Raw genomic sequence first — 24266 nt, 5'->3', positions numbered from 1 at the left:
CTCCATTTCCTGACAGGAAAAATTAGGATAATGCTGCAGACAGTGGGGAAAGGAGATGGAGAAGGGACTGAAAGGCTTAATTAATTTTTATCTCAAGAAATCTGGAAAGCTTACACATAAGAGGCTATGCAAAATGAAAAGTATAATTACCAAGGTACATGTTGTACCCTCCAATGGCAACAAGATGAAATGTTTATACCATAACAAGAACTTGCAACCTACACTTTTGACAAAAACTATAATCTCTCAGGATTATTTTTTTTCTTGTTCCTTACAAAGCACTAGGTTCCCCAAGAGCTGTCAGCAGAGAGAGACTGCAACCAAGCATGGTTATTTATACGTTTGTCTTCTGTGATTTTCCTTTCGGTGTCTTAGATAGAGTCAGCAGATGCCTGCCTGATCCTTGCCAATAAGTACTGCGCAGACCCGGATGCCGAAGATGCCTCCAACATCATGAGGTAACCTCAGGGAGGCAGGGAAGGCTCTGTGCTGAGTGCTCTGTGGCCACTTGCTGCACTGTCTCTGTGGGACCTTCTTTCCCCATTAGCCTCCTCACAGCTTGCCACCTGCACAGGCCCAGGGTGGGAATGGAGGACAATGACACAAGGCATCGTCAACCAAAAGCTCGTCCTTAAAAGATGGGAGCTCTGCGGCTCACAGCCAGTCTTGGGTTGGAGATACTTTAGACAGGACTAGCAAAGGAAAGATAGGTTTCACTGGGAGTAGGCCTGAAATTGGGTACCATGTTCCCTAAGAGGGAGTGGGTCTGAGAGATCTTAACTGTGGATGATTTCATCCCCCAGGGGACACTTGAAATATCTGGAGATGTTCTTTGTTGTCATAACATCTGGTGGGGAGAGGCCAGGGATGCATTTCAACATCCTGCAATGCACAGGACAGCGCCCACAGCAGAGAGTCATCCAGTCCTGAATGTCAATAGTGACAAGGTTGCAAAGCCCAGATTAGAGCTTTCCAAGTGCGTCTAAGCACATTGACTAGTACCTCTCACAAAGAGGAGTTTGTTGACCAGTAATCTTGTTTCAACCAGTTTCCCCAAATGAAAGTTTTCTTACTGAAAGCCTCCTTGGTGCTTTTTATACTACTATGAGTTTTTAAGATAATGTTCCATAGAGAATTTCTCAAACCTATTTAACTGCAAGCCCACGCCCCCTCGTTTTTTTTTTTGTTTGTTTGTTTTAACAGAACCTCTTCCTGGGAGGTGACAGTCTTTGGAAGACACTGCCCAGTGCCTTTCCTGCAAATGGGCAAGACCCATCTAAGGCCATTCCTTGGTCAACTTCAGCTCCTTATTCTTTTCTCATTCCAGAAACAAATTGTTCCATTTTTGTTCTTCCCATAGACCCATATTCCAGACATCTTGTGACCATGAAATGGCTAGGAAGTTAAGATATTTTGCCCCAGAGAGTTCAAGCTCTTTTGGATTCTTCTTTCCTGCTGCAACTCTTCTTTCCTAGTTAAGAGAGCTGGGAGGGGATAATAAAGAGGATCTTCTGGAGAAGAGATGAACTAAGAGAAAACACTTCACTCCCACTGTATTCCCAGGAACTCTTGCCTAATTGTGAACAGCCATCCTCCGGGTGGAGGAGCCCAAGATTCCCCTTGCCCTGCAGCTTGGTTTACTGTGTCCTGGGAATTTGCCTGAGCTGGAGGAGAGGGAAGTTGCCTTTGCCCAAGGACAATGCTCGCATCTCCTTTGCTTTGCTTTTGTCAGTGGCCCCGAGGAACATGAGCTTTCCCATCAGTGAGGTGGGGACAGTCCTCTGGAGCAAGTCCTCCTCAGCTTCTGGTCCTTGTGTCTGGCAGGCGACATCTGTCTGGCACAATGTTCTCTTTCCACTCGCTTTTCTTGGGCAATATGCTTAGTGTGGTCGTTTTAAGGAAGTCAGTGCATGAACGCTTGTAAGCACTGGGCTTGCCAGGCTGCTGGGAGATGGTGGAATGGGGACCTACTTCCTCTCCTGGACCCATCAGCCCCTAACCAGTCACAGCTGGAAACTGACGGCGGTGGCCTCAGCTTAGGGAGCCCAGCTGGCCCTTTCCCTGCACTGGGATTTCCATCCTTCGCATTTGTGTCGTACATAAAAATGTAGCCTTTAAGGAACATCATCTTCAGAATTTCAAACGAAAAACCACAAGAAGATGAAGCTTCGTGTTTTGACCCCCACGGAGGAATTTGGGGGTTGGAAATACCTTTTTTTTTAATTTAATAATTGAAATGATAATTGAATTGATAATAGCTTTGAAATGATGATGGCTTTGAAGTGGGCATTTCTCTTAATCACAATATTTTATTTAAGCCTGGACTACAATAGGGCTAATATGAAGATGTGGAGGTTACCAGGGTGACTGGCACAATGCCAAGGCATAAAAATGACAGAACAAAGGTGGTATCAGAAGTGTAATTAAGCCATCCGTTAACGGGAGTCAGAACTGAGGCCCAGGCCTCCGAAGGAAGTGGGAAGCTCAGGGTTAAAAATGGGCTCTGTCTTTCCCTAATTTGTATAATCCTGCTTTCTCCTTAGTTTAATGAGACCAGTCTGCCCCTTTTGAAATTAAAATGTAAAAGATCCATTTGAAATGAGCTAATGCAGCAAACTGGCTGATGCTGTGAACTGAATTCCAAGGGCTGACAGAGGTTCCAAGTCCTTGAGTTATAAGCCTGGGCCAACACAACACTTTTTCAAAAATAAAATGAAATCCTTCAAGTGCAAAAGCCCAGGGTGAATTTGTGCAGGGAGAGGCTTGTGCGTGATCCATTTCCGAAATTCTCAAGTGGGAGCTTTTCAGACTGAGCTGCTCCCTGGGCTGGGCTGCCTTCTCTCCATCTTTGCACAAAAAGGGATGGGGCTTGGGGCGTTTCCTGGTGGGAAGTTGGTGGGGGTGGTCATCGTGAACGCACTGGCATTTCTGATTAGGCTTAGGCGGTGGGCCTTTCTGTGGAATTCCATTCTTTAGCCTTCCTTGTCACAGAAGGGAATGTACAGTGTCACCTCTGACAGAGTCGGTAATGACAAAAACCATAACTTACACGTGGAGAGCGCTTTTAATGATTTCAAAGCATTTTCACATCTGGTTTTTCATGTGCTGCTCATACCATGCCTGTGAAATACATAAAGCAGGTACTGTTGCCCTCAATGTCCAGACGAGGAAACAGTCACAGAGCGCCCAGGGATTTCCTGCAGGTCCCCCAGTTTGTTAGTATAATAGCTGGGACTGGAATGCAGGTGTTTCTGTTTCCCTGCTCCCTGTCCCTCCCATTTTAGCTCCGTGGTTGTCACGGGAAAGGAAGGGCAGTCGGGGTGGGGCCGGGCAGTCGGGGAGCAGCTTGGGGGAACTTTCCACCAGACCACGACCTCTGCAAGGCCCTGGCACTTATCTCTAACCAGCATCAAAGGCATCATTTGGATGCTGTTAGCTATCAAAGGCCGAGTCATTGGTCCTATCCCCAGAGCTCTGCACAGAAATCATTTTTGTGAGAGTGGCCATGTATGTGTGACAATTAGAATCATTTGTCAGGTTGCTTGTATGATTTGTTACTGTTGCCTCATGTTGTTAACTCGGAGAATTGGACTCAGGGCCAATTGTTTCTGGGCTCCTCCCTAGGGTATGTGAGATTGCAAACCTCTGTTGGCCCCACTAGTTGGGCTGGCTTTATTTAGATGCTTGTGGGGGCAGTGAGCCTATGACCCCTGCTCCAGAACCCCCACCCCTAGTCCACACATGCCGTCACCAAGGCACCACGGGATCTGTCTCTTCTTTGATGCCTGGGACACGGTCTGTGGCCGTTCTGTGATTTCTTTTTCACACGACCATGGCGTATGTCGGTGGAAACTCAGTTTAACTTGGCCCAGTGCCTGCAACCCCTCTGAAGGCCCTGGCGGCTGGCCCCATGTTCACTCCATTTGGATGTAATCAAATTAATCTCCCCATCAGACTCCAAGGGTAAGGCAGACCCTGGCTCAGCTTTCGTTCTTTTCTTTTTCAGAGTAATCTCCATAAAGAACTACCATCCGAAGATAAGAATCATCACTCAGATGCTGCAGTATCACAACAAGGTAGGATGGTGAAGCCTATCGCAGGCTCAGAGATGCACGCGTGGGTCCAGTCTCTTCCCCTCACGATACAGCTGCACAAGCACCTGCACATGCACACACGCCCATGCAGTCCAAAGACCAAGTGAAGAGGGGTGATGGGTTAAAAACCTCCCTGGGATATTTCTTCAGTCCAAACACATTGTTTGCAGTTGGTCACTGGAGGCAAACTCCTTTGCATACTGACTCATACATTCAAGAAGCATCTCTTGGTTCCCTAGGTTCAGAAATACTGACATGTTCTTAGATCCCATTCCAGCAACTTCCATTTTTATGTGCTGCACTCATTTCTTCCATCGGTATTTATTGAATACCTAGTATGTGGTCAAACGTTCTGCCTGACTCTCCAACCCCCGATGGATATAGTGAAGTCCTATTTTGTGCCCGTAGGGATTTTGCAGTCAAGGTGTAGCGTGTCCCAGGCAAGTGATGGCACTTTTCTGTCTGAGACCAGATGAGCTTAGGGGAACGGACCACATGTTAGGTGGAGAATGTGGAACACGGCATTCTTAAGTTCAAGATGAGAATTTGCACAGCTGAATTCAGGAAAATAGTTGGCTCTCCAGAGATTAAACAGGAATTTTCCTAGCGTTACAGTTTACAAGGGGGATGGGAAAGAAAACAAACCTTGGAAATCTATGCTGTTTCTCTTGTGACTCCTCCGTAAACTGGAGTCCCGTCTCTCATTCAAAGGCCGTTCTCCTTCACTTGGCTGTCAGTAAAGTCCCAGGGAGACAGCTTTAGGGGAGGGAAGGTGGCACCTTTCCTCTGTTTGATGTGAAACCAGTTATGAGAAACCGAGGCCACTCAGTACCTGGAGCCAGGTGTCCTCTCGGAACAGAATAACTCCCTGCTGGGCTGTGAGTGAGTGTGTGTCCCATCTTATGGGCCATATTCCCCACGAAATAGGCAGTCAGGTGACCCAGAGTAGACCGCCTTCTGCCAAAAGCGCCAGCGCCATGCCATTATTTCTTAATTGCTGGCAAGCGCGGCCCCATTTTGCCGGGTGGAAGCCCATCAGAGGCGTCGCTGAGAGGCACCTGCTGGCGGTGACTGGGCCCCCCCCTCGGGCTGCTGTCCACTGCCGACCGCTGCCCAGCCCTCCCAGGTGGTGCCACTGCAGGCAGCCTTGTGCACCAGCCAGTGGGTTTGTTGGTGGGCACCCCAGGTCACCGTGTCCTGTTTGTCTCTGGAAAACCCAGGACCCCTGAGAGATAAAGTGAGGGTATTGGCAACTCACCAGCCTCAATCTGGAGAAGTTTTTTTGACAGCAGCCCCTGCAGGTGGAGGTGCATTTTATTAGCAAGGCTGTGGCTGGTGACAACTCCCCAGGCAACGAATGCTCCCTCTTTGCTTTCTGATTTGAGATTTCATTTCGTGTGGGAGTGCTTTAAGCTGTTGTTTAAGGTTTTTGGCTGAATTTAGATTGAATAGGAAAATGAATGTTGTATGTTTAGAAAGGGATGTCAGGTCCTTTTTTTTTTTTTTCTCTCCTTCCAATGAGTGCTAATGCAGCATCTTCAAGAAATTAAGAAGGATCTCAGCTATGTGATTCTTGCCAAACTCAAAAGTAGTTCCATGAACCTAGGATCCAGATGGCACCTGGTCAGGATTCCTATGATCACAGCAAGCTGCCTTTTTCTTACAAACCTCTGCACTGTAATTACTCGGAAACAGGGGTGAAGACATCAACCAATCCATGATTATTTGCTTAAAACACCTTTTGTTGAAAACCACCCCAATCTATTAGGGTGTCAGAATTAGGAAAAGTCACGTATGAGACTTCGTCCTTGTAAGATGTGCGGGGCTGCAGGGGACATAGTGACTTTGACCCAGGGCCCCTTTCTCTACCATTTCATTTCTGTCTTGTAGAGGAAGAACAGGAAGTTCACAGGTGAGGTTTTGCCATCTCATTCCTCGTAGATGTGCAGGTGGGCATTCTTACTGTGCTTTACAGTTTTGCTGTTTTCTAAGGTTATTTTATATACCTTTCAATGTGTTTTTCTTCCTCTTCTCTTACAATACTGTTTCGCTTCTTCTCTTGGTACTTTCACTTCACCCATGACTAGATGCTCAGAGGTCTCCATCCATTAAACTTTGTGTTCAGGAAAGAACCCAGCGCGTGTGTGTACACTTGTGTCACTGTCAACATATTCCAAAGGATAGTTAATTCCACAATTGGATACCAGGTTTAAAATATGGAAAATTTCAATCCTCTATGACCTAATGCTGGTAGTATTCTAGGACCTAGAGGGGTGCAGGGAAGCTGTCTTCTTTCTCTCCATATAAAACTGGTCCTGGGCTTGTCATCATAATAATCTCAGACATTTGTGTCGTATTTTATGGTTTTAAAAGAGCTTTGACATCCGTTTTCTCGTTTAGCCCTCATTTGACCATCTGTGCATTTTAGTATCCCATTGTGACTTCAGACCGTAGGTCTAAGCTCTGTGTCAGGCAGAGCATCTCTGGTGGGTACAACTCCTGGTCACTTGGCAGCCAGTGCATCTAAGAGACAGAACTGCCAACTGCCACCTTCTCATTAAATAGAGCCACTGCATGTTGAGCCAAACTCTGGTTCCTCAAAGCAGGACCAAGAGAAGGATTCATGTTCTCCAAAGTAGATCTGTTTACTGTCAATAGAATTTATGGAAACACTCAGCCTGGCTGTCTCCAAACATGGAAAAAAGATGACTCAGGGCATTTTCTGATTTGAGTGCCAATGGCTTAAAACTCTCTAAGGAAAGAATGGTTTATGACATCTTGGAAAATTGTCACTCTTGATGATTTAGCTATTAATGGACTTTTAAAAATTTCCCAGAAGGCTCTAGAGAAAGAGGTCTTTGTCTCTGACCTGGAAGCCAAGTCCCAATGGCCCAGTAAAGATGCAAGTTCGTTGAGCTTTCTCACTGTAAACCTGACACTTGAGCAAAAATGTTAAAGTGTTTTCTCTGAAATGACCTTCTTTCTTCCTCCTGGTGGCCTCCCCAAAGTTGCATGCAGAGTGAGAGACAGGACCGGGGATGGAACTCATCTTTCCTGGTTTCCCAGGACAGCCTGTTTTCATGTTATTTGTTTTTGTTTTGTTGTTGTTGTTGTTGTTGTTGTTGTTTTGAGATGAGAGTGGCCCAGTAGCAGAAACAGAGGGAAGACCTGGTCCTGCTAGACCTGCCTTAGCAGGTCTGATAGCCCAGATTAGAGAGGATTTGCCTCTAGGCTCCTGTGTAGTAATGCTGGCATCTCCCACCGGACCCAAATTTCCCTCAAATGGAAAAGGACAGAGTTGCCAGAAACAAACAATTTGAGTTCCTGGGTCAGTCTTCCCTCTTTCCTTTGTGCACACACAGACTTCCCTTCCCTCCTTTGACATATCCCTCCTGGTTCCCTGACCTATGATTGGAGAAGATAAGATGGCCAAAAAAGAAGGCTGAGAAATGAAACAGATCTGACTTTTCTGTGTAATAGCATATAAAAAATGTCTAAGGAGTTCAGTACCAGATGGGGATGTGCAGGACCCAAGACCTCAAATCCTGGGCTTCATATGCTAGATGGCACACGGGATGTGAGAAACCATCTTGGAAATGTTTCATTTGTTTGTTTGAAGGTGCCGTGAAGGTGGTGTGGTGTCTGTCTGAGGCTTGGACCACCCAAATCTCCTTTCATACTTGATGATTTACTTGTTTGTGACTTAGATTTAATTTCTCCTCAGTTCTTCTCAGATGATGTTCATAAACATGAGTGCTTCTCCTCTTAGCCTGAGATACTCTCCATGATGCCAGGGAAGTAAAGGGGAAAAGTAGCCTTCTCAAGCCAGTGAAGGGAAGGGAGAGAAATGGGATAAGGGGCAGGGCTGAAGGCTGGAACTGAGTCTATGGTGTGGGAAGGTCTCTGATACTCAGCTTGGTGGAAATTCCCATCTGCTACAGGCCCACACTTGGAGCTATTTTAACTGCTCTCATCAGGGATGATACAGTCAACTCTCCTAGGAGTAAACACTGCTGGGTTAGGGCTTACAAGATTGTTATAGAACCGGATTTTGCAAGAAGGAATTTCACAAGCGTGGTATTTCTGAAAGCCAAGCATGGAGCCACTGTATGTGCTGTTGTTTCCACAGTGGAGTCTTCCGTCTCCTTCTAGGAGCACATCTGTCGTACACAGTCCTGCAGGTGAAGGGAAGCCTCCTTGGTGCTCCTTGCATTTGCTGATAAGTGGCGAGAAACAGTAATTTCAGGGCCATAGAGTCTTGGCATTGGCAGGAACCTAGAAGGGCTTTGACTTCACCTCCCGTGCAAAGCAAAAGTCTATCTACTGCGACTTGGAGAAACACGTCCTGAGTTTTAGGGGCAAAGACCTTGCATTTTTGGAGACAGCCTTCTCCATTTATTAGACAAATCACATCTTTAGAAAGTTCCTTTAAAAAACAAGCCAAAAAATGGCTTTCTTGTAATATACACCAGTCAGACCTAATTCTGGCCCCTGGAACAAAGCAAGAGAAGCCTAATCTCACCCGTCGCAGCAGCACCTGAGCTATTCACAGGTGACCATCCTGTCTCCCGGGAAGCCTGGCCCTTCTTCAGGCCAAATGCTGCTGGTTCTCTTAACTGTTCTTCCAAAGATATTTTTGAGAACCCGCATCTCCTTGTGCTGGTCATTTTTGTCTGGGAGTTACTCTGGTTATCAGCTTCCATTTTTAAATCTGATTGTTAAAGCTGGCCCAAGTACTGGGAAACTGGCCTGACAAGTTCACAGCAGAAGGAAACATTGATTTCCCATGATCTGGAGACCATTTCTAACAAGCTCACATTGGCTTTGTCTATAATCTGCCATAGGGTTGGCCTCTTCTGAGGTGAGTTTTAGTTACCCACACACATAGGTTTTTTTTTTTTCCTGCCCCTCATGTCTGCTACCAAGTTAGGGCTTCTCATTTTGAATGTATATAATTGATTTTTTAAAAAACCTAAATGCTGTATTTGACATTAAGTCCTTTTAAATCTTTTCTGGTTGGTTTTCTTGCTCATTTTTCCAGCTCTGGAGAACTTTGGAATCTTGATTCTTTCATGTAGTGTATTATCTGTGACTCTTTGCTTCACGCCACTTAAAAATAATTGGATGAGCATGTCTCTGGGTCCTTATCTCGGGGTCTGACCTTACTGTTGAATAGGCTCAGTCCATCTGTAAGACATTCTAATGTGTCTACACTGTGACGTGCCTGATGACTGAGGGCAATGCTTCTCGAACTGTGGTTCCTAGATCAGCAACTCAGCATCACCTTCGAACCAGTTAGAAATGCAAATTCTCTGGCCTCATGCCACCCCAAAAGAACCAGAAACTGTGGGGGAGGGCAGCAGTTTGTGCTGGTACAAACCCATCAGGTGATTCTGATGCCCACTCAAGCTTGGGAGCTGCTAATCAGGAGTTTGGGGAAGGCAAGATAAAAAAGGAAGATCAAATACACAGGCACCTGACAGCCTTAGAGTTTTCTGAGGAGCCAATTTAGAACAACCTAGCCAGACATCGTCGATAACATGGGCTGATGTCACATGAGGCAATGCCCTCTGGACTCTGTTTGGCTAAATGACAAACCTGAGGGGAGGACTTGGGCTGGGGAGGTGCAGAATGTTCCAGAGAGAGAGAGAAGTCCCATGAATAGAAGAGTTGAATAAAACACAAAATGCCAAGCCCAGGCATGGGAGAGGGAGGCTGAGTCTGGACAGCCCCGAGCCTTTGGGCGATGCTGCGTTTCCCCGAGGGAAGATTTTAAACAATTGAGCATTGAACCAAGTAAGGGCTCATACCTGTTTTCTGTTTTCACAGGCCCATCTGCTAAACATCCCGAGCTGGAATTGGAAGGAGGGAGATGATGCAATCTGCCTTGCAGAGCTGAAGCTGGGCTTCATAGCCCAGAGCTGCCTGGCTCAAGGCCTCTCCACCATGCTCGCCAACCTCTTCTCCATGAGGTCATTCATAAAGGTAACGTCTTGTCCTATTAGAGCACATTAGCCCCGGATTCAATTTGTCGTGGGGTTGAGTAGAGAGCACAGCTTAAACTCAAAACAGATCGACGGGCTTTAACCACTTGGGTGAAGGAGAAATTCCTTGTTACGGATTTGGGCACACAGCCAACTTCTTTCCAGATTATGTTTTTATTTTTATTTGGCACATCCATGGCCATTAAATGATTGTTCAAAGCACAATCCTCTCTCTCTTTTTTATTTCTTTTTTTTTAGATAAACCACATGTTTATCTATCAACAAAGCCTCCGCTGTTAAAACAAAAATATGATTTATATACATTCCATATGGCACTGGAGCGCCTAAAGAAAAGAATTATCATTTTGCTCTTTTACATTGAGTGGCTGGTGGACCTCTCACTGAGTGGATAAATGCAGACCATGTGTTTGTGCCGAAGCCCAAACCCCAACAACATAATTCATTTATTTATTCCTGCACAATCAAGGAGGCCGGCAGGGCTGGCATGCCGTGGTTGTTTGAATGGAGAGTGAAAGGGGGACCTGCGTTCTGGGCAGCAGAGCCCTTTACACTGCGAGACAGGCGGTCTGCGTGTGCTCATCCCCTGGCCAGTGGTTCACCCCATGGAGCTGGCTGGGCAGCCCCTCCCAAGTCCCCAGAGTAGCCTCTGCCCGCTGGACCAACTCAGACAAAGAAAGACCCAACTGTGCTCACAGGCCAGGCCAGGGTTGTTTCCAGGACACTGGCTTAAGGGGCCAGGACCCTGCTATGAGGGCTTCTGGAGCTCTGTGCAATGACCCCAGCCCTTATCCGTGGGTTGCTCTTAGGCTAGACAGTCGCGGCGGCAAACTGGTGCAGTAAATCCTGTCTGTGTCGGGCCCCCCTGATTGGGCATGTGTGGCCATTAGCTCAGGATCTGGGCTCGTATTCCCATCCCTGGTATTGTTCATTTATTTACACCCCGCTTCCTGAATCCCTAGTGATTGAGGTGGGAAATTAGTGAGTCACCAGGAGGTCCTGCCAAGGTGCCAGAGACTCTGAAATCAAAGGTGTGAGGTCGCCAGCATTTTGCCGCCATTGTCGCCGTGTCCACCACCAGCAGGCGGTTAGGTGGTGGAGTTGCAGGAAGTGGCCGTGAGTGGGATGGGTGGGAAGGTGGACTCGCAGGTGGTGGACTAACTCCATGTCTGTGCTCGCCCTCGGCGTCCACTCGTGGTGTGACTTAGAGCAGGATCTCTCCTAGGTCCTCACCCTCTGGACCCACCTGATTTACACTGTTTAGCCACTTTCTAGTGAACGTTACTCTACATCAAAGAACAAATCGGTTTTGGAGTCCCTTCAGTCCCGTTAGCAATGGACGCCTTGATGAAAACACCCTTTACTGACTCTGTGCCCAAAGACCTCAGCTTCACAGAACTCCTGGCTCAGACCCGGCTCACAGATAAGGACAGTGCCTTCCTTTCAATGTCTTCTTAAATCCGGGCTGCTAGGCCCCTGCCTGGACACAACGGAATGCAGGCAAAATGGAGGCGGCAAGGAGGTCTTTGTGGCTGGACTTAGAGACAAGCCCAAAAGCCAGATGTACTCTTGTGTCTCCCAGGGCTCTGATATTCAACACAAGGATAAAGGACTGTCACCAAGAGAGCTCCTCTGGCTTGTCCAACCAAGCTCTGGTGGTTTCTTCCAGCAGGGAGTTCCCGCAGCACCAGGCACATGGCCTGAGATGTGGGCTCTGCTTCCTTGAGCTGAGGCAGCACCGCCTTGGCAGAGCCCCGCCGCACACAGGGACTTGACGTGCGTATGTTTTGATTTTGTGGTGCCTGCGTGGAAACTCGAGCTGCCTGTCAAGAAAATTAATAAAATAGATGTGATGCTGATTCTTCAGTGTTATTACCAGCAGGGAGTAAGAACTTCTGTCCAACTTTCCTCAAGACCCTCGGGGGCCTCACCTCTGCAGCCAAGGACGTCCCCTCCAGCCCAGCTAATCCCACTGCCAAGTTCCTATTTAGGAAGAGCCTGTGGGAGAGGCCCGGTGTAACTCAAAACACATTTCCCTTGCAGGGTTACGTTTCCATCTTATTTCTGTCCGTGGCCAACTCCTCCGTGTCTGTAGGTAGCTCTCTGCCTACGGCCTTTTGACATTCAGGGGATCTTCGTGTTGGGATTTGCTCAGGCACATGACCTGGAAATAGCAAGGCTTCCCTTCCTCTATTTTTTTTCATTTAAAATCGAGACACCGTAAGCACGTGCACCCCATTCTGTGGGTTAATCTTTGAGCTCTTCTCTCTAAGTCCCAGATCCTTGTCTCTTTTAAGTCATAATAAACATCATCCCGATGCTCTCCTTGGCGTGTTTTATATGTTATCTCCCATTCCAGGGGTCACAAAGCCTTTACTTATTTTTGTCTGGGGCTTTGGATGGAAAAGGGAATCTGTACATGGATTATTGTTTACAGAAACGGCTTCCTTCCCCAGTGTCCCCCGTGTCCCCGCGGCAGAGAATTCATCAGCTCTTCCATGGGGACAGGCAGGCCTGTTAGGATGGAGGGAGGTGGGATGAGGCTTTGGCAGCATCCCGTCCCTCGAGAAGACTTAGCATTTCTGGAGTGCAGTGTGAGCTCACCCTCTCTCTGGCTCAGGGCGGGTATGGTGTCTGTTTATTACATCTGCAGAGTCCGTGGTCCTCTGCACCTGCTGAAAGGAAGAAGAGCAAGACTGAAACAGGGATGACATATCACAGGCAGAAGCACCAGGCTTTGCGAATGCATGAGACCTAAAAGCCAGGACTGACAGTGAGGGTGGTAAAGTTCCATGAAAGAGAGGAGGACTACTGGTATATGGGAGTTACAAGAGGGACCCAGCCCAGAGGCACCAGGAAATTCCAGGGAGCACCTCTTCATCCTTTCAGCAGGGTCCCTTTCAAAGACCCTCCCCCCCCCAGGGCACCACGTCATCGCCCCTGAAAGCCTAGCCCTAAATGGATCTAAACTTTTGGGGATACCCTTTATATTTTTAGCCCACATCTTTGCAGGCAACGATGTCCTTCCATTTCTGTAAGAATTCCTAACAGCTGTTAAAGACTTTTTTCTGGCTCTTTGTCCTTCATTTGCTCCACTTAGCCTTCAAGACCTGCCCTCTGCAGATTCTGGTGTGCTGGGATTTATTTAACAAATCCGTGCTAACCTTACAGCCAGTGCATCTGTGAAAGAGGCTCAGGCCGGCCACTCAGGGGTCCTCTGGTCCAGCAGCTTATTGCTAATGATAGGTTAAGTACTTTTTCCAGCAGCACCCAGTTCTTGCCCTTGAATGCCTCGAAAGAGTGCAAGCAAACGTCCTGATTCCTGTGGCTTATCAACGTCTACCTTATCAACCGGGTCCAGAACATCCTGTTCATTTACCACTATCTGATCTCCTACTACCTGCCTGTCAGGTTCAAGTGAGAATCTTCCTAACGTCTGATGTACAGACCAAGCCGATGAACTTACATAGCCTCTCTGCCATCGCCTCATCCCTGAATAAGTGGCCACACTTGTCCTCTCCTTGGCATCCTCGCTTGGATGTCATTTAAGATCCACTGATTTAAAAGAAAAAAAAGTTTGTTTTTTTTTTTGGTTTTAGAATTTCACCATGTAATACTTTGCTTTCAGCAGATCTGGTTTCAAGCTGGGGCTTGACCTGCCATCTTTGCAAATTGTGCTGTTATTTTTACTAGGATTAGGTGTCCTTGGCCACGGCTAAATTGTGCGTGTGGGTGTTGTGTATTTTAGAGGGTGATGAACTCTTAGAATTTCTTCTCAATCTACACTGAGTCTTCAGATTTAGCACGGTTAAATTGTTCTCTGGATTGCCAACTATTTTAACACTGCTAACCTACCATTTTATATACACACACACACACAGAGCCTAGAACGTGGTACGCACTCCATAATTATCTCTTGGTTGAATAAATTGGAAATGAAATTGGAGAAGATGTAGGACACCCTTCTTGTGCTTTTCCCCACCTATTTTACAAGATGTGGACTGTACGGGTGAAATTTACTTACTTTTGATCACAGCTCTGTCCCCTCCATCACATTTTCTATTTCTGAAGGAGGAAGCACTAGGGAAATCAGGCCCGTGCTTTTCAGACTGTGTCTTGGCTGAGGTGGACTTTGTGGGACGTGAAAACCATTTGTTCATCATTGCTGTCACCACAGTGAGAGAAACTTTCCGCAGCACAGTCCTAGCACCGATGGTAGCTGGAGGAATTGTTTTTCGTACCTTTATTTGGGGTTATGTGTACGTGCCTGTGTGTGTTTGTATGTGTGCATGTATAAAAACATTACACTTCAGGAGCTGGAACTGTAAGTCAGGAATCTTTCCTAATAGCTAGAGTATGTGCCAAGCCCAGTGCTGAGTGGTGTTGTAGGCCTCATCTCACTTACTTCTCACAGCAACCCTACCCAAGCTTGGCACTATTATTATCACCACTGTACAGTGGCAGACGTTGTGGGTTAAGGGACATTCAACAACTTGTGTAAGGATATAAAGCTTGGAACTGACACCCTCGCATGTCCAACCAGGCAAACTGGTTCCAAGCACGTCCCTGAGTATACCGAGAGGAAAGAAGATAAATGATAAGAGGGACCCTTAGCTAGTGTTGCCATCTCAGCTTTGTCTAGTTTATTTAATGGAAACTATTGATTCAATAGAGATTCCCGGGGAACTTACCATATTCCAAGCAGGGTGCTAATCACACTGTCAGCCTCATGGCTAGGAGGCACTTGTAAGCTTCAGGAAGCTTCTATTCTGACAGGGGTGCTTGGGCACACATTTGTACAGCTGCATCCTGCGGGTTTTGTTGGCCTTTCTCTTTTGGCCAGCTCTATAAGGTCAGAGGTCATGGCATCAAGACAGGTTGGGGGAGTTAACCTAGGCTGGAATGAGTCAAGGTGGGGAAATGAACGAGGCTCCTGAGAAGGAAATGACATGACACACTGCTGTATTCAGGGGGTGATGCTAATTGGCTTAGGTAGGTGCTTCTGGGAGATAACAAGCAGTTCTTATTGGCTGACGGATGTACGTACTGGAGACCAGAGGTGTTCATCTAAGTGAGGGAGGTATGTCAGAAGCATGGCTCAACCCTGTGTGTAGAGGGAGAAAGGCAACAGGACAGGATCTCTAGAATGGGCCCAGGGCTCTAGCCAATAAGGCTGGGATCCGGGTGGCTCTCTCCTTCCCGGAGGAAATGCTGATGGTGCCAGAGTAGACAGTTTGTCTGACAAAGTAAACCTACAGGGTGTAAGTTGGATAGTGAGATGCAAACCATTGCTTATTCCATCCCCAAGGGTGATGTCACCCTGATCACAAATAGTGTCATTACAGTGGACTTCCCCAGGTGCCCCTCGCCAGTGGAGAGTGGCTCCCAATACACACATATTCACCTCCTTGGTGATCGCATTGATCCTCATATGTCCTAAATATATAGATGACTCCCAGATTGACATCTGCATCTAGAACCCAGGCCCAGTGTCATTTATTTAATTGCCACTCAACATCTTTATTTGATTGTTTCATCTCACCTGAGACCTAACATGTCTAGAATAGAATTCACGTTCTTCTCCTGTAAACCTGGTCTTCCCCCATTGCACCGCTGGCAAGGTCATCCTTCCCATTGCTCAGACTAAAATCTTTGGAGTCCCCCTTAGCTCCTTCCTTCCTCTCACACACCATATTCAATTCAGCAGGAAATCCTCTTGGTTCGACTTTCATAATAGGCCCATAATCTAAGCATTTCTCACTGCCTCCAGTCTACTGTCAGATCCAAACCACCATCTGTCTCCTAGAGTATTTTACCAGCCTCCTAACCGGCCTCCCTGCTCTGCCCTTATCTCTCCTCTGCTCTAGTCCATCCTCATCAAAGCATCCAGAACAACCCTTCTCAAGCATGAATCAGATCCTGTCACCCCTCTGCATAAATTTCTCCATAGTATCCCAGCTCATTAGAATAAAGTTCTTACAAACGTCTGTAGGTCCTAAGCAGTGGGGTCCTGTGACCTCACTGGCCTCGTCTCATAAGTGTTCCTCTGCTCCTTAACGTCAGCCACACTCCACCTGGCTGGTCTAGGAGTTTTGCTCTTGCTGTTCTCTCTGGCTGAAATGCTCTTCCTTTAGGTAGCTGCGTGGCTTCCCTCCATCCAATCTTCCATGTCCTTGCTCAGTGTTAATTTCTCAGGGGGACCTCTTCTAAAACGTTAGAATTGCATTTCTAAAAGAAATTAAAAACGAACTTTTGGCTGAAATATAATATACAAACAAAAGTGTTCATCTGATAAATGGACAGCTTGTTAAATATTTACAAACTCAACACTCCCAAGTAACCAGGACCCAGATTGATAAACAATGCATTCTGCATAACCCCAGGAGACCCTGTTTTCTAAGCCAGATGACAGTATAGGTGTGTGTCTGTGGTTGGGCTCTCTTGGGGAGAACTGACTTCTCTACAATGTTGAGTTCTTCAGTCTATGAAGGTGATATGTCTCCAACAAAGGGATGGTTTGTGATTTGATAGTTGTCCTGGCAAAGGCAGGAAAATCAAGAAGAAAGTAACCAAGCTCGTAAATGTCTCTGGGGCTTCTGAGGGTCCCTCCAGGGCGGAGATGTCCCGCGTCACCATTTTCTTGGAAGCATCTTGATGTTCTCTTTGGCTTCGTGGGCTGAATAAAGTTTCCATGTGAAAAAACATCAGAATTGCATTTAAAAAATTTGCATCATCTTTCTGTCCACACCCCATCCATCCACATCTTCATCTCCTCCCCTTGTCTTGTTTTTCTCCCTGGCCTTTTTTGTTTATTGCCGCTTTTCCCTGAAACAGTATAAGCATCGTGAAGCCTAGGGCTACTTGCTGTATCTCCAGTGCTTAGAATAGCACCTGACTCATAATAGGTACTCAATAAATGCATGTTGAGTAAATAAATGAATGGCCTGAGCCTGGCCTGGCCTGGCCAGCCTTTATTATAGACAGTAGGGTCGGGGCCAGGACCAGCAGGAACTTACAATTTGGGGTGATTTTGGTGCTGAAAACTCCTTCCTTTGCTACTGTACATGGTTCCCTTGCCAAATTAAAGAGCTTTGACTCCACGTAGAAACTCGGATAGCTTTGTAATCCTTGGCAAGGATGCCTGGAGGCTGGTTAGATTTGGTTATAAACCGTTTTGACTGCCAGAAAATCCCGTCAGTGTGTTGTTTAAATTCACAAATCAAAATAAACACCCATGAATTGAAATGAATTGGCTAAACCTCAGTATCCCACTTGGGTCAACACCATTGTGCATTCTCTTATCTTCCTTCTTGAATCTCATTAGCTCTGTGGCTCTGCCTCCCCTCCCCCCCGCCCCCCAGTACCAGTGACTCTGCCCAAGATGACAAACACCCACCTGAATGTAGAGCAACTTCTCTGAAAACGATTTCAAATGAAGAGAGAATTAATCCATGAACTATTAACAGGGATTCTGTTCCCCTCTGGCCCTGGTAATTTCTAGAACATTGAATTAAAGAGTTCTCAGACCTTTACAAATTCTCCAGGCAAACATTATTAGCAAAGAGAAGCCCATACAGCATGTACGAAGATTGCCAGAAAATGTCAATGGAATTTCTGAATAAAACAAAAAAGGCTGAAACTCCCCTTCCCCATCTTCTCCCCTTCTCCCTCACTCCCTCCCCATAACATGATTAGAAAGTCATTTCATGTGTCTTATATGTTTGGTCAATCAAAGGCAAACGTACATGATTGATGGTGACAGGGAACACATTTAATTCATTATTCTTTACTTTGCAGCAAAATGATTTGTGTAAACTGTCTGCCTAGCATTAAAGGTAAAACAAACTTAGAAACCCCCAAATGTTATATTTTTTTGTCTAATATTTTCCTTTTGGTTTTATAGCTGTAATCACATATGGATTCTTTTATTTGGCTCTTGGCAAGGACTGAACAAAGGGGAAGCAACACAGAAAGATTACATAATATACAGAACCCCATGCCTGTTGAGGACTTGATGTGAAAATGGGAGAAGCTGCCACTCCTGCGGGCCCTTCTCTGCTGGGAGGATATTGTCGCTAGAGTGGAGGAAGGCTCCCTTGACCACGCCTTGGGTCAGACATCTAAATGAGCTCTTTTATGGATTATTGGCCTTTAATTAACAGAGTGCATTTCTCAGTGCACCTGGGAATCCTCTTGGTCTCCCCGACTTAAAATTTCTAACTTTGGTTTTATGGGCACTGCCCATCATTGGTAATTTTTCAAGTGAGAATCTCAAAATGCTATTAAACTATTAATAGTAAAATTTCAGATTCCCTTATTAAATCTATTGGTTACCACTGTCCTGAACTGATACCAAATACAAATCTATGCCCAGAATAATGGGGAAGCTGGAAATTTGGGGTGACTATTCTACACATGTAGGGGGTACAAAGCAAGAAACCACCATTGATTTGAGAAGGGGGGGTACTTTGTTAAGAATTTTAAAATTATAATAGGACCCTAAGTTTCCATAGCACTTTACAGTTTATAAGATAGCCATTTCACTTAAAGTATTTTTATTTGATACACAAGTATTTAATTGAGTATCATTTGGGAAAAGTACCAAAAGCAAAGTAGCTGGCATTTCTGACTGTTCCTCCTCTGTAGAGTAGAATAAATAGGAGAAGGGGAAGTAGAAGACTGTGCTGGATGGGAAATGGTAGAGCAAGGGCCAGATCTCCGCTAGATGGTTGGGTTCTTGGCTCAGTGCTTTCCACGCTATTACATGTCGCTTCCCCTGGAGGAATGTCTCAAATATAAACACTATTTCGTTTTGTATTCACATCAATAGCATCTAAGAACAGAAGTCACTTTGCAATATTTGTAAAAGTACTAACCTAGGTTTCCCTAGCCATGCCAAACCACACAATGTACAAATTAAGGTATTTTTCAAAGGTAGGAAATCCTTATGTCCACCCCATTCCCTCTATGGCGCCTTAGTCTGGAAAGACCCAGGCCATGCTGTTTTCTCTAGACTCTGATGCCTTGTTGTGTTTGTCATGTGGGAGAATTTGTTGCTCAAGTCAAATGCTGCAGTGGATTAGAGGAGGGAGATGATGGCTTATTGGCTGAGGGGCAATGGAAGAAAGCTAAAAAGCATAGTCCCAACCCTCCGAAAGAGGGTGCGAGTGGGTCAGAATGCAGTGTGGTGGATTTCCAGTACGGGAGCCGAATCAGGATAATAGGGAATAAGATGCAGAAGGGTTAAACAGAGCCAGAAAAAGGAAAAAAGGAACTTTCTAAGGGGAAAAAGTATCGCTAATCCTAATCCTTGCAAGCTCCTTCTGATCATACATAATAAAAGTATGCAAGTAACTCAAACCATTTGGGCATCGGTGCTGGGGCTTTGAATGGATGTCCTCGAGATTAGTAGAGACATCCAACTGTATTTCCCTAGTGTTTCTCCCGGCCATTTTCCATCACATGAAAATGCCTAAAGTATGTGGTTCCCCTAAATTCAGAAGTAATTTTAATTATCCAGATAGCTCCTTCTATAATTTTATTTTGTAAAATTAGCTTACAGTAAAATGGATTTGTGTGTGTGTGTGTGTGTGTGTGTGTGTGTGTGTGTGTACACAGCTCTCTGCATTTGAACACATGTGTCGAGTCATGCAACCACTATCAGAATCAGGATACAAAATAGTTTCCATACCCCTCAAATTCCCTCATGCTCTCACTTTGTGGTCATACCCTCCCCATACCCCCAGCCCCTCCATGACCCTGACAACCACTGATACATTCTCTGTCACTGTCATTTTGCCTTTTTGAGAATGTCTTGTAAGTGGAGTCGTACAGTGTGTAACCTTTTGAGACTGGCTTTTTTCATTCAGTATAATTCCCTTGAGATCCATCAGGTTACTGTGTGTGTCAATATTTCATTCCTTTCTATTGCTGAATAGTATGACATTTTATGGGCGTGCCATGGTTTGTTTATCCATGCATTTCTTTAGTGGCATTTGGGTTGCCTCCAGATTGAGGTGATTATGGATAGAGCCGATACAAACATTCATGTGGAAGCTTGTGTGGACATAAGTTTTAATTTCTCTAAGGTAAACACCTAGCAGTAGGATGGTTAGATTATAGCAAAAGTGTGTATTTAACTTTCAAAGAAAATGCCAAAGTGTTTTCCAGAGTTTCTGTTGCTCTGCATCTTCACCTGCATTTGGTGTCCTTGGTGTTTGGCTCATTTTTAAACTGGATTGTCTGTTTTTTACTGTTGAGTTTTTGCCATTGAGTTTGAGTTTCTTTTATATTCTGAATATCTTCTTGGGTACTTTAAAAATATTTTTTAAAATTGTGTAAATATTTTCCTCCCAGTTTGTAGCTTGTGCTTTCGTTTTCTTAACATTGTCTTTCTCAGATAAAGGTTTTAATTTTGAAAATTTGGGGGTTTTCTCAAAATGTTAAATGTAGTTTCCATATGACCCAACAATTTGACTTCTAGGTATCTACCCAAGAGAAATGAAACCATACATAATAATTTCCTGTGGCTGCTTTAATAAATTACCACAAATTTAGTTACTTACAATGGATTTTTGCCTCTTCCTTTTCTGGAGGCCGAAAGTCTGAATTCCATTTCACTGGACTCAAGTCAAAGTGTTGGGAGGGCCGGTTCTTTCTGGAGGCTCTAGAGGAGACTCTGCCTTCTTGCATTTTCTAGCTTATGGAGGCAGCCTGCCTGGGCTCCTTCCTTCCTCACATACTCTAACCTTTTGCTTTCAATGTCACATCTATTTCCTTATCTTTAGAAAAATCTCTATCTGCTTCCTTCTTAAAAGAACACTTGGGATTACAGTTAGGGCCCTCTTGAATAATGCAGAATAATCTGCCATTCCAGAATCCTTAACTTAATTACATCTATAAATTCCCCTTTGCCTACAAAGTTAGCACTCACAGGTTCTAGGGTTTAGGGCATGGGTATTTTTAGGGGGCCGTTATTCAGCCTACCAGAGTCCGCTCTCTCTGTGCCTCAAAGATCCACATCCGTCCCACACGCATCCCACTTTCACCCCATCCAAGCATTCTTAAAAGTGTCAACCCTGCAGCATCAATTCAAGTCCAAAACCTCATCTAAGTATCATCAACTCAAAAGTCCCAGATTTTATCATGTAAATCAGTTATGGGCAAGACCCTGGGTGTCATCTCTGGGCACAATTCCTTTGTATCTATGGATCTGTAAAACTAGAAAACAAGCATTCTGCCTCCAAAATACAATGGTAGGAGAGCAATAGGATAAGTTATAGTCACTTCCATTTCAAAGGGGAGAAACAGAAGAAAGGCACTATCAGCCCCAAGTACCTTCAAAATCCAACCAATCAAATTCCATTGGGTTTTAAGGTCTGAGAATAATCCACTGTGGCTCAAAATTGGCATTAGGAAATGGATTTCTATAAATGTGTTCTTTTTCAGAATTGCTTTGGCTATTCCAGTGTTTTTGCCTTTCCATATAAACTTTAGGATCAGCTTGTCTCTACTACAAAAAATCCTACTGGTATTTTGATTGGAATTGTGTTAAACCTATAGACCAATCTGGAGGAGCATTGGCATCCATGAGCATGGGTTTCAACCCATGAATATAGCCTCTCCTCCATTTACTTAGATAATCTTTAACTTCTTTCGTCAGTGTTTTGTGGTTTTCAGTAAATAGATTCTGTACGTTTTTGTTAGATTTACACATAAGTATTACATTTTGGGGGAGATATTGTCAATGGCATCTTTAAAACACTCAGTTTCCAATTGTTCATTGGTGGTATGTAGAAATATACATTATTTTTCTGTATTGACCTTGTATCCTATATTTCACTGGTGAGCACTTCTTGCAAGATATTGAATAAAAGGAGTGAGAATGGACATCTTTGATTTATTCCCACTTTTAGGGGGGAAGTATTCATTGTTTCACCATTAAGTATAGTGTTAGTTGTAGATGTTTTGTAGATGTTTTTCTTTTGAGGTTGAGGAAGTTCTTTTCTATTAATAATTTGATGAGAGTTTTTATTGTGAATGGATTTTGAATTTTGCCAAATGCTTTTTCTGCATCTATTGATATAATTGTGTTTTTCTTTAGACTGTTAATATAGTGTATTACATTGACTGATTAGAGAATATTGAATTAACCACTGTGCATTCTAAGATAGACCCCACTTGGTCATAGTATGATTTATTTATGTCTCTATCATCTATATCTGTATCTATCCATCTATAGATATATAAATTTTATTTGCTAACATTTTGTGAAGCTTCTTTTGTCTCTATGTTTGTGAGTGGATATTGTTCTATAGATTTCTAATACTGTCTTTGTCAGGCTTTAATATCAAGGTGATGTTGGCTTCATAAAAGAGTTTAGAAGTCTTTCCCTTCCTTCTGTTTTCTGGAAGTGATTGTGCAGAATTCATGTTATTTTTTTTTCTTTAAATGTTTAGTAGAATTCACCAGTGAAACAATCTGAGCCTGAATTTCTTTCTCCAAAGGACTTTAAAGACTAGTTTAATTTCTTTAATAGTTATAGGTTTATTTAGGTTATTTATTTAATCTTGGTGAGTTGCCCCAGTTTGAAGTTTTTGAGGAATTAGTCTAATTTACCTGAGTTGCTCAATTTATGTACGTAAGTTGTTTGTAGTTTTCCATTGAATGTCTGCAGGATCTGTGATGATAACCTCTCTCTCACTTAAATATTAAATTTATGTCTCCTTCCTTCCTTCCTTCCTTTTATTTTTTTGTCAGTCTTACTGTATGTAAATTTTGCTGATCTTTTCAAAGAATCAGCTTTTGTCTTTAATATTTTCTTTATTTTTCAGTTTCTTGCTTGCTCTGGGTTTATTTTACTCTTTTTTAGCATCTTAAGATGAAACTTATGTTATTAATTTGAGATTTTTCCTTTTTACTATAAGTATTAAGCTTAAGTAAATGCATTTAATTTAATTATATGCTTCCTTCTAAGCACTGCTTTAGCTGCATTCCACAAATTTTGATATGTTGTATTTTTATTTTCATTCAGTTCAAAATGTTTTATAATTTCATTTGAGACTTACTCTTTTACCCATAGATTATTTAAATGTGTGTTTCTTAATTTCCAAGGATTTTAAGATACTCCTGTTGTCTTTCTATTATTGATTTGTCATCTGATCCATTATGGCTAGAGAACCTACTTTGGTGATTTCAATTCTTTTAAATTTGTTAAAGTGTATTTTATGTGATCTATATTGGTGAATGTTCCATGTGAGCTGAAAAAGAATGTGTTTTCTGCTGTTGTGGAGTAGAGTGTTCTATAAATGTCAGTTAGGGCAGTTGGTTGATGGTATTCAGTTCTTCTGCACTCTTGCTGATTTTGTGTCTCCTAGTTCTATCCATTACAATGAGAAGAGTGCTGAAGTCTCTACTTATAATTGTGGATTTGTCTTTTTCAGTTCTGTCAAGTTTTGCTTTGTGCATTTTGAAACCCTGTGAAGTATATACATATATTTGGACTGTTGTATTTTCTTGGTGAACTGACCTTTTTATCATTATGTATTGTCCCTGATATCCTTGGCAATTTTCTTTGTTCTGAAGTGTAGCAGACTTCAGATCTGATGTTGATAGACCCACTCAAGCTTTCTTTTTGATCAGGGTTTTCATAAAAAAAAAAACTTTTCTCATCATTTTTTGTTTGAACCAAACTATATCTTTAAATTCTTTAAATATCTTTAAAAGTGATTTTTCTCATAGATGGCTTATAGTTGTGTCATTAAAAAAAAATTCATTCTGTGAATCTTTGTTAAAAGGTGTGTTAGACCATTCATTTCTAATGTAATTATTGGTATGTTTGGATTATATCTGATATTTTATGATTTGTTTTCTGTCTATTTCCTTTGTTTTAGTTCTCCTCTGTGCTCTTTGTTTTCTTCTTTTGGGTTATTTTGAATATTTATAGTATTTCATTTTATTTGTGGTGTTTTTATTATATAACGTAGTGTTTTAACTGATTGCCCTTGAATTTTTAACATACATATTTAACTTTCCAAGTCTGCTTAGATTCAGTGATTTCCCTCTTTAAGAGCAATGCAAAAACCAACCTTACCAACCTATAGGTCTCTACTGTCCCCATTTTTGTTGTAGTTGTGTTATTGAAGACCCTATCAGACAGTGCTACAATTTT

The 24266-nt window shown here is 43.8% G+C and overlaps 1 protein-coding gene across 16 annotated transcripts in view; it reads left to right on the top strand.

Annotated features, from left to right (window-relative positions):
• The window catches only part of KCNMA1 (potassium calcium-activated channel subfamily M alpha 1), a 711960-nt gene that overhangs the window by 508006 nt on the left and 179688 nt on the right, over positions 1 to 24266 (top strand). For all 16 annotated transcript variants that reach the window (XM_032491958.1, XM_032491957.1, XM_032491943.1 and 13 more), the window contains exons 12-14: positions 376 to 458; positions 4007 to 4076; positions 9924 to 10079. In XM_032491958.1, coding sequence (XP_032347849.1) covers positions 376 to 458; positions 4007 to 4076; positions 9924 to 10079 — 309 coding nt within the window. The remainder of the gene's footprint in view (positions 1 to 375; positions 459 to 4006; positions 4077 to 9923; positions 10080 to 24266) is intronic.

Source organism: Camelus ferus, chromosome 11, assembly GCF_009834535.1.
Source record: "Camelus ferus isolate YT-003-E chromosome 11, BCGSAC_Cfer_1.0, whole genome shotgun sequence".
NCBI lineage: Eukaryota > Metazoa > Chordata > Mammalia > Artiodactyla > Camelidae > Camelus > Camelus ferus.
The sequence above is the reverse complement of the archived record's forward strand: the minus strand, read 5'-3'. Positions and strand labels throughout refer to the sequence as shown.